General features: G+C 38.7%; 1 protein-coding gene and 1 pseudogene across 2 annotated transcripts in view; both read right to left on the bottom strand.

Moving 5' to 3' along the window:
* Positions 1 to 319: 319 nt before the first annotated feature.
* Positions 320 to 13,367, bottom strand: part of B3glct (beta 3-glucosyltransferase) — a 113,167-nt gene continuing 100,119 nt past the window's right edge. The window contains exons 14-15 of the mRNA XM_023715057.1: positions 10,800 to 10,944; positions 320 to 2,334 (exon numbers count right to left, since the gene is read on the bottom strand). Coding sequence (XP_023570825.1) covers positions 2,167 to 2,334; positions 10,800 to 10,944 — 313 coding nt within the window. The 3' untranslated portion in view covers positions 320 to 2,166. The remainder of the gene's footprint in view (positions 2,335 to 10,799; positions 10,945 to 13,367) is intronic.
* Positions 7,443 to 7,932, bottom strand: LOC101579271 (annotated as a pseudogene). The gene has a single exon (XR_002821068.1). The product of XR_002821068.1 is annotated as a 40S ribosomal protein S12 pseudogene (transcript).

The following is a 13,367-nucleotide window of genomic DNA, read 5'->3' as shown; positions in this document are numbered from 1 at the left end:
ATAGCCATTTGGAAAGGAATTCCCATTTAAGAAGCAAAGGAAATGTGAAGAGGCCAGTCTTCTGAAAGTTCAGACTTCAAATTGAGTTCTTCAGATATGAACTACATGGAATCAGTTCTCAAATTGCACCTCTGATGGTATGAAATGCAATGACTTTATAGACTTTCTATTTCCAACTTGTGTTGATTTTCTCTAAGAAAGTAAAGTTTCTTACTCTTAAAACTGTATTAACTGAGTTGCAAACTTTTTCCCTGATTTCATTCATTTCTTTCCTCCATGCCCTTCACCACCCCCATGCCAGTCTGGACTAATAAGTGTAACATTTGAGAAATCAGAAATTTAGGAAAAGACGTTTTATTCATGGTTAGAGTTAACACAGTTCCAACAAGTAAACATAATTAACAAAACACCAAGAGGTACCAGCAGATGATCTCTAGAAGTAATAGAAGGCACTGATCATTACACAGAAGAAAGCTTGACACGCTGGGTTCAATCCCACCAAATGAAATGTCTCTGGGTGGGAACAATTAGTAGCAGATGCAGGAAGAACTGAAGACTCTTCTACTGATGTATGCAGACAGGGCCCTCTAGGACAGAGGACAGGAAGACGATATACTGGTACCAACAAAAGTCCCTGTTATGATGGCGATGATCCTGACACCATCAGGGCAGCTCCATGGAACTCAAAAGTCCCCTGGTGTTTTTTATCCAGCAAATAGCCCTTGGCCCTTTCCTCAGATGAATCCCAAAATTCCATTTCACAAACTGAATCCAGTGCACTCCATTAAAAGACTGTAGTAGCACATGTTATACCAGAACTGAAATACACTCATGCTGGTATTTGATATATGGAAAAATACTGTTGCATCATTGTGCATGAGTCAGGTCTAAGCTACATGAAAAATATATTGTTAAAAAACAACATACATACATAACGTACTTTTGGAAGTATGGCTTAATACTCTGCTTGGCTACAAAAAGTATTATAAGCAAAGTTAATGAACAGTTATTTTTAAAAAAGGAAAAGAAAATATTTTACTATACTAAAATTAATTTACAATGTATTAAAATCAAATCTCATGTAAATACCTTTACAAAACTGAATTATATAATTAAAACATTAAAATATAGAATAATTTTATACATTAATGCAGAATGTTAAATTACTATATATTAAACATATGATTTGAAAATTACAGCTGTTTCAGGATACAGTGTTCAAGGGTCACTGTTTAAAAAGCCAGAGGAACTGCAAGATCATCACACTGTCCTTCTATAAGGATTTCCTCACTGGGGTTGGAATTGTCCATTCTGAGCCAGAAAAGGCATCAGTAACAGCCAAAAAAAGACAAAAGTAAAACACCATGTTCAAACACAACTCACTCCCTGAGACTCACGCGGAGCTCATAATCTTGCTGTTCAAGGCTGAGGACACTGCTTTCTGGCAGCGCCCAGTACTCTTCCTTGCCAGTGGCCATAAAAACCAGGCTTCAGGGAAAAATGGCACCCAGGTGCACTTCTAAACAAACAGGAGGTGCCAGCAGAAGACCTCCTGTTCTCTTCTTAGGAAGCGCAAACAAAAGAACAGATAAAACGATCGTGACTATGTAAACTACAGGGGATTCCGTAGTTAAGACTTTTAGGGTGTTTTACAAAGGATTCTCAATACAACATCCTTCCTACTGAGTTCCCAGGAACCAAATGTCATCTTGGATAGTATGGTTTAAAAGTTCATGCCTTGCCAAAGTCCAGGACAAAAGACACTCACGCTGCTTTACCTAGGGACAACAGACACATCTCTGGATTATGCCCAAGTGAAACTCAGCATAACATAGAGAAAGAAGAGGAAAGGGACTTCTGGTACCATTTATTTTCCTGTGGCAGTAAAAAGCTGCTGTGTCACACAGCTTGAAAAATGCACAGTAATCACTGTATTATAATAAGTGTGTAAGTCAAAAGCAAGTGATTTTTCCCAGAAAAAAAAATTATTTTACCCCATGACTCCTGTTCCTTCCATGTCAAAAAATGCCAATTACATTATTTCCCATAGTCAGGAAGTGCCCGGTGCCACGTGGAGTCACCAAGCAGTACTGCAGAGACAGCACGGTGAGTGAAGCCAAGGCTCCACATCTGCGTCTTCCTCAAGCTGCTCGCGGGCGCCCCGCCTTACAACTCTTCCCTGACGCCTTCTTGTGTGTGCCGTGCAGCTTTGTCTTCTTCCCTAGGTGCCAACCACGTGAAATATACCTTCACCGGATCGATGTTCCAGTGCTTGTGGAATGATATGGGAATCTGATGAGAAAGGTAGTCCTTAGGGTAATCCACTGGCCGGGCCTGCATGGAGAACAGAGGGTTAGCTCTCTTGCTGACCAAAAGTGATTGTTTCAGAAGAACATTGAAGCATTGTTAGATTAACATTAACACTGTATTAATAACGCGCAAGCAACTGTTCTGCCTCAGTAGTTAGGATTGGTTATGGGAATCTAAAAAACAAGAAGGGAATTTTTTTCTACTTCTTCTCTAACTTAGGCTCCACGCTCTTGTGTCCCGCATTACTTTAATATCCAAAATGCCCTGCTTTTTGCTTGTGTTTCAGAATTGCCTTTGAGAGATTTATCAAGCACAGTCATAAATATAAAAAGTTTTACATGGTAGGTCATTAAATTAGTACCGTAACTGCTGGAAAAAAAAAAAAAGGCAGAAAAATTATTCTGGCTCCTCTGAAGAACTCTGTCACACATCTGACGTGGGTGCTTGAAGCACGGTGTTCTCAGGGTCTCCCTGCCTATCTACTGTACCATAATGAGGTGATGCCTTTAAAAAACTAAACAAAACATGGAATTCATCAGGGAGAAAGGCAATGTAATTCTGGTTCTAGAAATGTAAACAATCCAAAACAGTGTGCAAGACAGTTTAGAAAGTGGCTTGTGTTATCATTGCTTCAAAATTCTCTAGAACTTAACTTAGAAAATGCAACATATTCAGAAGACAGAGCCTGGAACACTGAGACTGAAAATGCAAATTACAGCATTAGAAGGAAAACTGAAACCAGATACAATCATTATATCCCTGGATTAGGTCACTAGATTAAGCTTCAAGATACCAGAATGTCCTGAACACTATCACCCTGGGGGTACAGTTACATCTCAAGAAAGACTAAGAGTCCGATATTTGTATGTCCATACCAAGTGGGTGACAGAGGGAAGCCTTTTAAGAGGGGAACTAGACAGTTATCTGTCTCACCATTCTAAGAAAAGAAAAACTTTTTTTTCTCTTTTTCCTTGTCTATGAGTTGTTTGGACACTTACGCAGGCCTGTTAACCTGGCTCTTACATTGCCCTGGAAGTAGAAACTAGGTCAAAGGTGTGTGGGTAGGTGTTTATTATTTACTGTGCGCTACTTAGTTTAAAAATGAGAGCCAGGGTAGCTATCTCTAATCCAGAACACTGATTACGTGCATTTAGAATAAAATTAATAAAATTAATTCATCTTAAGCAGAATTAAATATTAACAAAGGCCAGGCATGATTGTGCATACCTATAATCTTAACACTCAGGAGACTAAAGCATGAAGATCAGGTAATTTCAAGGCCAGCCTGGGCTAAATAAGGATCTCAGGGCCAGCCTGGAATACAAAGCAAGACCCTGCCACAAAACAAAACAAAGCATCACAAAGAAAGTTGTCTCTATAGAAGTAGTAGCTCTCAAATTCAGTAACTGTGGTATATATCTAATTAGATCAATAGTGGTAAACGTATGGCGTGATTGTCTATTGAAAGCTCTAAAAGGTTTTCCACCAAAGATTTAGATCCATATTTCTCTCAGCAATATTCTGTAATTCCAGTGCACAATGTAATTTTCTACTGAGAAATGTATTAAGTATTTTCTTCATTAGCTATTTTGAATGAACTATTTTGATTTCTTACTGTTAAAATACAAATGTTTTTTGTATACTGACTTAGTATTCTAAATCTCACTGAACTTGCTTGTCTCATTTATTTCTTGTAGATTCCTCACATTTTTCTACAATCCAAGATTATGTTTCCTATGGGAAGAAAAAAAAGGCTTTTTTACTCCCTCTCTTCCAATCTCTATCCTTAGATTTTTTTTTTCTTGCTTTATTGCATTGGTTAATGTCAGATACAGCATTGAACAAAAGTGGTGAGACTGGGAGGCAGCTCAGGGGTAGAGTGTGTGTGGCCAATGTGAGGCCCCAGAGTCAGTCCCCAGCACCTAACATAAAGAAGTGTTGAGACTGGATGTACCTTTTTCCTAATTTTGTTATTTTGTAGATCTCTTACCAAGTTAAGAGAGCACACTTCTATTTTTCTGAGTTACATTTTATATTTTTATTATGGTGGACTATTAGATTTGTCACCTTGTCTGGTTCTATCAGAACAATGATTTGGTTTTTACTCTTCACATAATCATTTACTGTATTATAATAATTACTTTTGGATATCAAACCAACTTTGCATTCCTGAGATGAAGCCCAGCTGGTTGTGGCAGATACTTTGCTAGGTTTTCTTAATTATATTAATATTGCTGAATTCACTTTGGTGATATTTTTAATGATTTTTGCATTTAAATTTAAGAGTAAACTGGTTTGTGATTTATTCTTCTAATATATTATTTTAATCCTTTTGTTAACATTTGAGGTGTATTTTGAAATTTCCTAGTACTTGCTCTAAAGATAATAATATGAATCTCTGACATAACAGGTTTGTACTGGTCTTATAAAATTATGAGTTGACAAATAGCTCAGTGGATTAAAGTGCCTGCAAGCAGGAGCAGGGGCCGGGGGTTCAATCCCAGGGCCTGTGGTGCCAGCTCCGCCCCCAGGGCGCACTGAGACAGCGATTGAGACTGGGTGTGGTAGCACACACCTGTAATCCCAGCTCTTGGGAGTCTGTAAAAAGGCATATCATTACGAGTCCAATCTAGTAGTGAGACCCTGAACACCCTGTGGACCCTTCGCTAAAATTAAAAAAAAAAAAAAAATGATTGAAAAGCACTTTTCCTTTTATAATGCAATTTCTTCTGTGGATATAAATTTAATTTCATTTTGCATTTTTTCTTGAGACAGTTTTGCTAATGCTTGTGATTCTGGAAATTTTCCACTTTATTTAAATCATCTACTATGTTAACACAATTTCATCAGGGTGATGATGTCCCCTCTTTCTTTCCTGATTTTGGGGATTTGTGTCATCTCTCTTTTTTCAAATCAACCTAGCTAAATATCTAGTTGATCTTTTGAAAATAACTATTATTTGGTCTTAGTGATTCTCTCTGTTATTTTTCTGATTCCTAATTTGTTGATTTCTTTTGTCCTGCTCAATATTTCATTCTATTTATTTTAGGTTTGATTTGATACTTTTTGTCTGCTTTTCAGTGTGGAAACTTAAGGCTATTGATTGAATTTTTTTTATACAATAAATGGAACTATAAATTTTCCTCTAATCACTGGTAGCTGTATTCACAATTTTGATATATGCTCAATTTTCATTTTCATTTCATTCAAGGTATTTTCTAATTTTCTCTTTAATTTCCTTTTAGATTTATGATCTATTCCGAAACTTTAATTTCTAAATACTTGGAATTCCTCTAATTTTTTGTTTTTCATTTCTAATTTTGTAGAAAACATGTTTTCTATAGTGTCATTACTTGTAAATGTACTGCAAAATTATTATATGCCCAACATATGGTTTATCCTAGAGAATGTTCTTATATAATTGAAAAGAATGTATATTAAGTTATTAGATGAAATATTCTATATATAGTAGGTAGGTCAAGTAGTTAACTTCTGCCTACTCCTTTAAGTTTGACCTGATGGCCTATATTTTTGATAATCTAAAGAGCTGTTATTAGGCACATCTATATGTATATATTTACAACTGTTACGCTTTCTGATGTACTGGGATTTGTTATGATGAAATGTATGTCCCTCTCCTTTAGAACATCCATTCGCTGTATGTTGAAACATTATGTTTCATCACATCTCTTAGACTCTGCTTGGTAGTCTTTTTCTCTTTCCCCTGGACTGGGTAATTTTTTTTTTTTAATTTTATTGAGAAACAAATAGCAATGAGACAGTTTCAAAACCGATTAATAGGGCAGTTTCAATAATCAGTACATTGCATATTGTCTTTGTAGTGGTTATTAATAGTACAAGATGCAGACATGATATCCTGTCCACAAATACTATTAGTACAAATCTTCTCATTGAATTAAGAGAAAGTAGCTGTATATTTATCTTATTTTGTATATACAGATACAAAATGATCCTTCATTTATATCCTCTTTTTTTGTTTAGTTTTGTCAGAGATGGGTATTTCATTGCCTTTTAAATATTGTAGGTGTGTGAATTCAGCAAAATAATCCAGTAGTTCATCATAGTAGTGGGTTTGGACTGGGTAATTTTTATTTATCTTTCTTCTAATTCACCAGGTTTTTTTCTTCTGTCATCTCAACTATACTGTTAAAGTCATCTAGATAAATTCTCATCTCAGTTATCTGATGTTTAGACTACAGATGTCTCACGCAACTCTTTCTCATTACCCCTGTTTTTCTAACAAGAGTCCCTGCATATTGTGACATCATATTTTTCTTTAATTCTATGATTATGACATTACTGGTGTACTGAAGTCTTCATCTAGCAGTATATTATCTGACTAAAAATTAGTTTTTATTCACTGCATATTTTCCTGAACATGCATGTCTTATTATTATTTACTAAAACTGCTAATTTTGGATAGTGTATCAATACAAATATGATTTATTTTAATTGCTTTTCAAAGTAACTTGTTTAGAATCACTCTGTGGAATATTTCTCTCTAATGTGTTACCAATGATTAGCTTTAGATTTTTAGTTTTTGCTTGGCTTGCTACAAGTCATCTCTATACCTAGATAGCTTATTGGCGAGGCCAGTCCACAGGCAGAAGTTATACTTAAATATCTCAAGCCTAGAAGGCCTCCGCCTATGAAAAGCGTATCCACACTTTCAGCCAGTTTTCCAAGATGCTTTTAGCTTTTACTTCCTGTTGGGCTCACTACACTCTCCCACGTGCTGTTTTCTAATGGTCAGAAGAGTGTGAAAAGCTTATGCAGCTGTATCATTATGAGGGTTTCAAGCATTATATTTCTGAGTCAGTAATTCTCTGATACACAAACAAATTCTGTCCTGGGAGAATAGTCACAACTTTCACAAAATAAGTCTTACACTGTTTTCACTTTTGTTTCCTTTTCTATTGTTCTGCTCTTCCTAGCAGTCTTCTCCACATCACTAATGCTTTCTTCTTGCTTCTGGACGCCTGGGCTCCGACTGAGCACTGCGCCACTCTACACTATCACAGTGTGCACTAAGCGCGTAGTATCACAACTGTGACAATGTCCACAGACACGCGAGCTACTTTTACAATTCGTTTGGATTTTTTTTTTTTTTTTAAAGTGAACCAAAATTTTTATTCATTCATTTCTTGCACTTGAAGTATTCTTCGATGACATCCTTGGCTTGCGATTCTTTGCCATAATCCTTAACCACCACACAACTGCAACCAACCACTTTACGAGGTTTTCCCTCACGGTCAATCTTACAGAGGCCTACCCATTCCCCCAGTTTCTTGTTGTCGTCAACCTTAATTAGGTTGATTTGGTGCTCAGCACAAAGGGCCTCCACTAACTTTACATACATAGGCTCATCGCAGTTCGATGCAAGCACACAGAGATGGGCCTGGCGCTTGTCTAAAGCTTTGGCGGCTTCGCGAATTCCACGCGTGGATGAGGGCGGTCTTCAGCACCTCTTGTAAAGCGGTATTGACGTCCATTACACCTCCAGCAGCAATGCCTTCCTCGGCCATGGCGGTGGGTTACGGGTGAAGCCGAATCTTGAACACACCCGCGCCTCCGCCTCCGCGCGACTCTGCGGCGGCAGGGAAAGAGCTACAATTCGTTTGGATTTATGAATGTTCCTAATGTGAGGTCTGTTCCTATCTGTGAAAGTTCACAACTCGAATGTTGGTAAACTGGCCCTTAGTATACACCTTCACGCTAACTCAGTCTGCAAGCTTAGATCTGTAAAGACACAAGTTGTTCTTGCCTTCTTCTTTTTCATAATGACCATTTTAGTTGATCTATATGTAGATTTTCACTGTTTTCCAAATCAAGTTCATTTCCTATGTCAGCAAAGGTTCTGTCTACTCCAGCCAGGCCCACACCCGTAAAACTGCTCTCTTCTCTAGTCTGCTGAGGGAGAAAGGGGATAGGAATGGCAGCAGCTGCAGGCAAGAAGCCTCCAACCTCCACCGTTCTGATTCAAAAGTATAGCAGGAATGCGCCTCGATTTATCATTGCATTTGATTTCTAGAATCTTGGCGTGGTTATTTTGATGAATTTTCCCAGTTTAATAATTCTACTTTATGCAGAGAGTTCACTTCCCATTATATAATTCCATACTCATTACTGCTATATAATTTTGGAAGAAGAGAAAATCTTGTACTCCAGACACTCTGCTCTAAAGAAAGGGATGCACTGAACATTCGTGGAGTCCCCTTCTAGATCCAGTGACTCCACAATATCATGTAATGACCAAAACTGGAAGGAACAAAGCCTGGGCAGGGTTGTCACTGAGACTGTTTCCAAATAATCTACCTCTAAATCACCAAGAATTTGAGATTTTTATCTCTTTGCTTTATATTTCTGCGTCAATATGAACAAATATACCATTGGCTCCATGTTCAAACCTTACAAATAGAAGGTACTGTCCAAATTATTTCACATTCTCTAACAGAAAGGAATAAGAACTGGAAGAAATCGCACTATCTGTTGGAGAGGACAGGTCTTAAAACATATTTTATGATTTTGGAAAGGTTTAAAATTCATTGTAATTAGAAAAGTAAAGAGTTTTAAAGTGTGGGAAGTGGTAAACAGTTTTTTGAAAAGCTTTTTGAATTACCTTCAAAGGGGCTTTGCTCAAGCATTAAATTACTTTCCTTCTCTCTTTTCTTCTTATCATTTTATTTACTAATGTGTGCTTCCCCAGGAGAAAAGGGTTGCTATAAAAATCTAAGACTTGTCACACTAACCTTGATAAATTACCTCCCTCAGACACCAGCAGTTTCAATTATCCTTCCTTTGCTGAGCAAAGCATGAGATAAAGGAGGAGAAGAAGCAACGTGTATGTGGCCTTTCTAAGTCATGTTTGACTCAGATGAAGGTCTTAAAAGACCAAGAAGTGCCTTCTGACTGGAACCAGGAAGGTTTTCACGTGTTTCTCTTTATTAAAGGTCTATTTTTATTCTTTCCTACTGTTTCAAGGACATAGAAATGGATCTTGCCCTCCTTGATACTGCAAATATTTTCCTTGCCTTGTACAAGTTGTTTTCAGTAGTGGCATTTCTGCCATGCTCAATTTTCAATAATGCAATGGTAGCATTTATGACTGGTTACTAAATAAAGCATGAAGACTACATTTTCAGTATAAGGAAGAATACTGAAAATATGCATGATTTATATACAAATTTCAAAGAGCTTTCAATTTCTTCAATAAGTACATTTGATGGATGTAGGCCTAAGGTTATTTTTAGTTTATGTACATCTACTATTAACCTTAGGATAAAAGGACATCTACTGCCTAGATTCTTAAAATATTACTAAAAATAATACACACAGATTTCTTTATTTCTAACACCCAAATGAATATAGGGAAGCAATAAATATTAATCACTCCTGGTAAATATTCTTGTGCTTCTTTCCTATAACTTGTAGAACATATTTAGATACCATCCCAAAATTGAATAGGTTTTAACCACTTTATATAATAATAAACAAAGGGAAGAGAGGCCCAGTTTCTTGTTGTTGTTAAAGGCGATGAACAGGGTACAAACTCAGGCTAGTGCAGGAAGGCTCGCACTTGACAGCTAGTAGGACAATACTGTTAGTCCTTTGTATTTATAGACAACATTCAATAATTTTTAAATGTCATTATTAACTGAAGAAAAAGAGGGGGGAGGAAGGAAGGGAAGTGTCTTAGCTATTCTTCTCTCATTGCTAGGACAAATACCCGACAACCAAAGTAAAGGAAGAAAAGGTTTATTTAGCTCACAGTTACTGGAGGTTTCAGTCCCTACTGAGCTGGGTCCAAGGCAGAGCAGCACAGAGCAGAAAGCAACCTTTCATGGTGGTGGCAAAGGGCAAGCGCACAAGGGAGGAGGAGCAGCAGCTCAAGCTGCTAACTTCTCTTCCCACCTTACATTGTAATGCAAACTACCTGCCCCAGGGCAGATGCAGCATCCACACCCACAGTAATCAATCACAAACTCCAGAAGCTTCCCCAAGACTGCATGAGGCTTTGGGGGGACATCTAGACACAAACCATAACAGGAAAGGAAGGGGAACACGAGGGGGAGAGGAAGAGGGATAGGAAAGGGGGTAGGGGGAAGAGACAGAGACAGAGAGAGGGAGGAGCTTTTCCCGGTTCTACAAAGTCTGGCATCATTGGGAGTTCTAGATGCTCTTGCCTTCCATCTTTTTTTTTTTTTTTTTTGGTGGAACTGGGGATTGAACTCAGGTCCATCACGCTTGCCAGGGAAGCGCCTATTTCACTGAGCCATCTCTCTGGTCCCTTGCCTTCCATCTTCATGATGTATAGGAATAACACACAACCTGTTAAGAATGCTGCCCTGAGCCAGTCAACGGAGTTCTTAAGATCATTTCCAAAATATGAGGAGAATTAAGTAGAATATTTAAGTGAGAAGAAAACTCCCCCTTCACCCTCAAGGCAGAAATACAAAACAGTGTCTCACCTGATGGAAGAGGGGACTGTGTGTCGCTGGGATTCCCAAGCCGCTGAAGCACATGCCCAGAACCATGTCGTCTGGTGCATCATTGCTGTAGCACTGACACTTACTGGCAAGAAGTCTCCTGATGGCTTCTCTGCTGAAGACCATGCTGATTGGGAGTCAGAGCAGACAGAGAAAGGCATTAGAACAGCGCCACAGAGCCTGTCAAACTGAACAGAGGACTGTGGCCCAGAGGCCACGCCGCTGAGAAAGGCAAGAGAAGCCGACAGTAGCAGACTTGTATTTAATAGTTGCTTGCGGTGGAGAAAATGTTTTTGTGCATTTTATGAAAGCAAAATCAATTTACCTACCTAGTACCCAACTGCAGTATCTCCCAATAATGTTACACAATGTTCTTGTTCTAATATGACATTCAGAAAAGGAGACTAGTTCTTCAGTTTCAAAATCCTTGATGAGATCAGCAACAAAATCTACCACCAGGTAAATGGGCCCAGAAACACTATGTATCTTATTCATATGTGCCATGATATATAGTAATTATCTTTTCTCTGCTGACACAAAATATCTGACACCCACTGTTAAAGGAAAAAAGGTTTATTTAGCTCACAGTCTGTAGAGATTTCAGTCCATAATTGGCTAGGTCCAAGGCAGGGCAGCATGGCAAAGAGGCAACACAGAGGACAAAGAGTTCATGGCAGGCAGAAGACAGCAAAAGCAAGCAGATGACAAGAGCAAGTCTGCAGCACTCACACCCTTAATCCCAGAGCCCTTAATCCTAGCAGTACGCAGTCATACATTTTAGATCTAGCCACCACTGAAAAACCCCACCTATGATGTAGGAGGCTTTGGGGGACATCTAGACACAAACCATAACAATGGACAAGGATATGAAACTTCATGTAAAAAAAAACCCATCCAATGCACAAGTGATTGCAGTCTCTGGGACCTTCCTAGAATAGAGCTCAACTCCACAAAACCAAACAAACAAACCCTCAAAACACAGCCAAACAAGTTTCCTTAAGGCAACAAGAGGGTGAATGAGAAGAAGGGAAGGAGGCAGAGAAAGAGAGAGAAAATACAAATAATACAGGGTGCATTAATTATTGAAACTGTCTTACTAATTGGTTTTGAAATGGTCTTGTTGCTATTTGTTTCTCAATAAAATTAATTTAAAAAACAGAAATAAAAAGAATACAGGGATTTTTCTCCCAAGACTCTAGCCTATGTCCATTTTTCAGTGCTACCCTTAGTACTGCAGAAGGCCAGAAACTTTAGAACAACCTTTGCTAGCTTTCCTGGCCATGTAGGTCTTGGATTCATCTCACAATGATGAGGCCAGTACTTTCAGAGGCCGACAGCTTCTGGCCCTGGCAGTCTCTGCAGCGAAAGCAGTTGACAAGGCAGCCACAAACTCATGCAGAGCCTTGGGCCTGGCTCTAAAGCAGCACTAATTCTAATGCCCCATAGCAACGAGGGCCGTTGTAACTGCAGAAAGGGCCCAGTGAATAGCACTTCTCTGCTCCGGTAGCCTCAAGAGCAACAGCTGCTTTCTACATTCACTGCTCTCTAGGTAAAGCCATTCACTCCCTGTCAGTCTTCTGGTCCTTTCCAATACGTATTTCAAGCTCCCACAGTGATCTGTCCTCCACACTGGGCTCTGGCATCTATTCTGGCCCTATAATAATAATAATAATAATAATAATAATAATAATAATAATAATAAAATCTTTGTAAATCATAAACAGCTTGGAAGCAGATAGGGCTGAAAGGACAAATATGGTTCACAAGTTCCTTCTCAATCATCCGAGACTTTCTGGAAGCCACTGTGACCTTAAAATTCATGCATATATTTCCACAGCCAAATATATGGCTTTGTTTACAGCAGGCACTCAAGAAAATTTGGCTATATCCAACAAATGACAACAAAGAAGCCTCTGCAGAGATCTTCCAGAGAGGACATATTCTATGAACTGAAAAAAAGAATCATGAGTTTGAATCCAACCCCTGATTCCAAAACAGTGATTTCACGCTTGGATGGACTCTGTCCAGTGCAGTTCACCACACAGCACCAAGTGCTGAGGGTAAAATAACCCAGACATCAGATGACACAATGATACGTGACTTACTGAAAGGAAAAGGGAGTTATTTAGGTCTACAGGAGGTAATACAACCACAGAGAAAGAAGAAAAAATGTTCTTATCAACTATACAGGAAAACCGCAAGTCTGAGCATCCACCATAAATAGCCTCTCCTTAGAAAGTCTCCCTTCCAGGAGGGAACGCTCCCAGGGACACACACCTTCGGGCTAAGTCAGCCATGGTGGCCCCAAAACACCAACCGAGGAATAGGCCCTTGGTGAGTGATACGTGCTAACAGTAACTAATAAAAATGCTTTCTTTTCTTTACCCACTTCTGGCAGATAAGAATGAGGAAGGCCTCTGAAAAATTTCGCAAAAAAAATGACAAAATGTAGCTGTGAAATTTTTGTGAATGAAAAGAGGCCAGGGAGATAGCTCAGCAGAATGAGCGCTTGCCTGGCAAGCTCAAGGTCCCGAGTTCAATCCCTGGTAC

This window comes from Octodon degus, unplaced genomic scaffold (assembly GCF_000260255.1).
Source record: "Octodon degus isolate 3935 unplaced genomic scaffold, OctDeg1.0 scaffold00038, whole genome shotgun sequence".
In the NCBI taxonomy this organism is placed as follows: Eukaryota; Metazoa; Chordata; class Mammalia; order Rodentia; family Octodontidae; genus Octodon; species Octodon degus.
The sequence above is the reverse complement of the archived record's forward strand: the minus strand, read 5'-3'. Positions and strand labels throughout refer to the sequence as shown.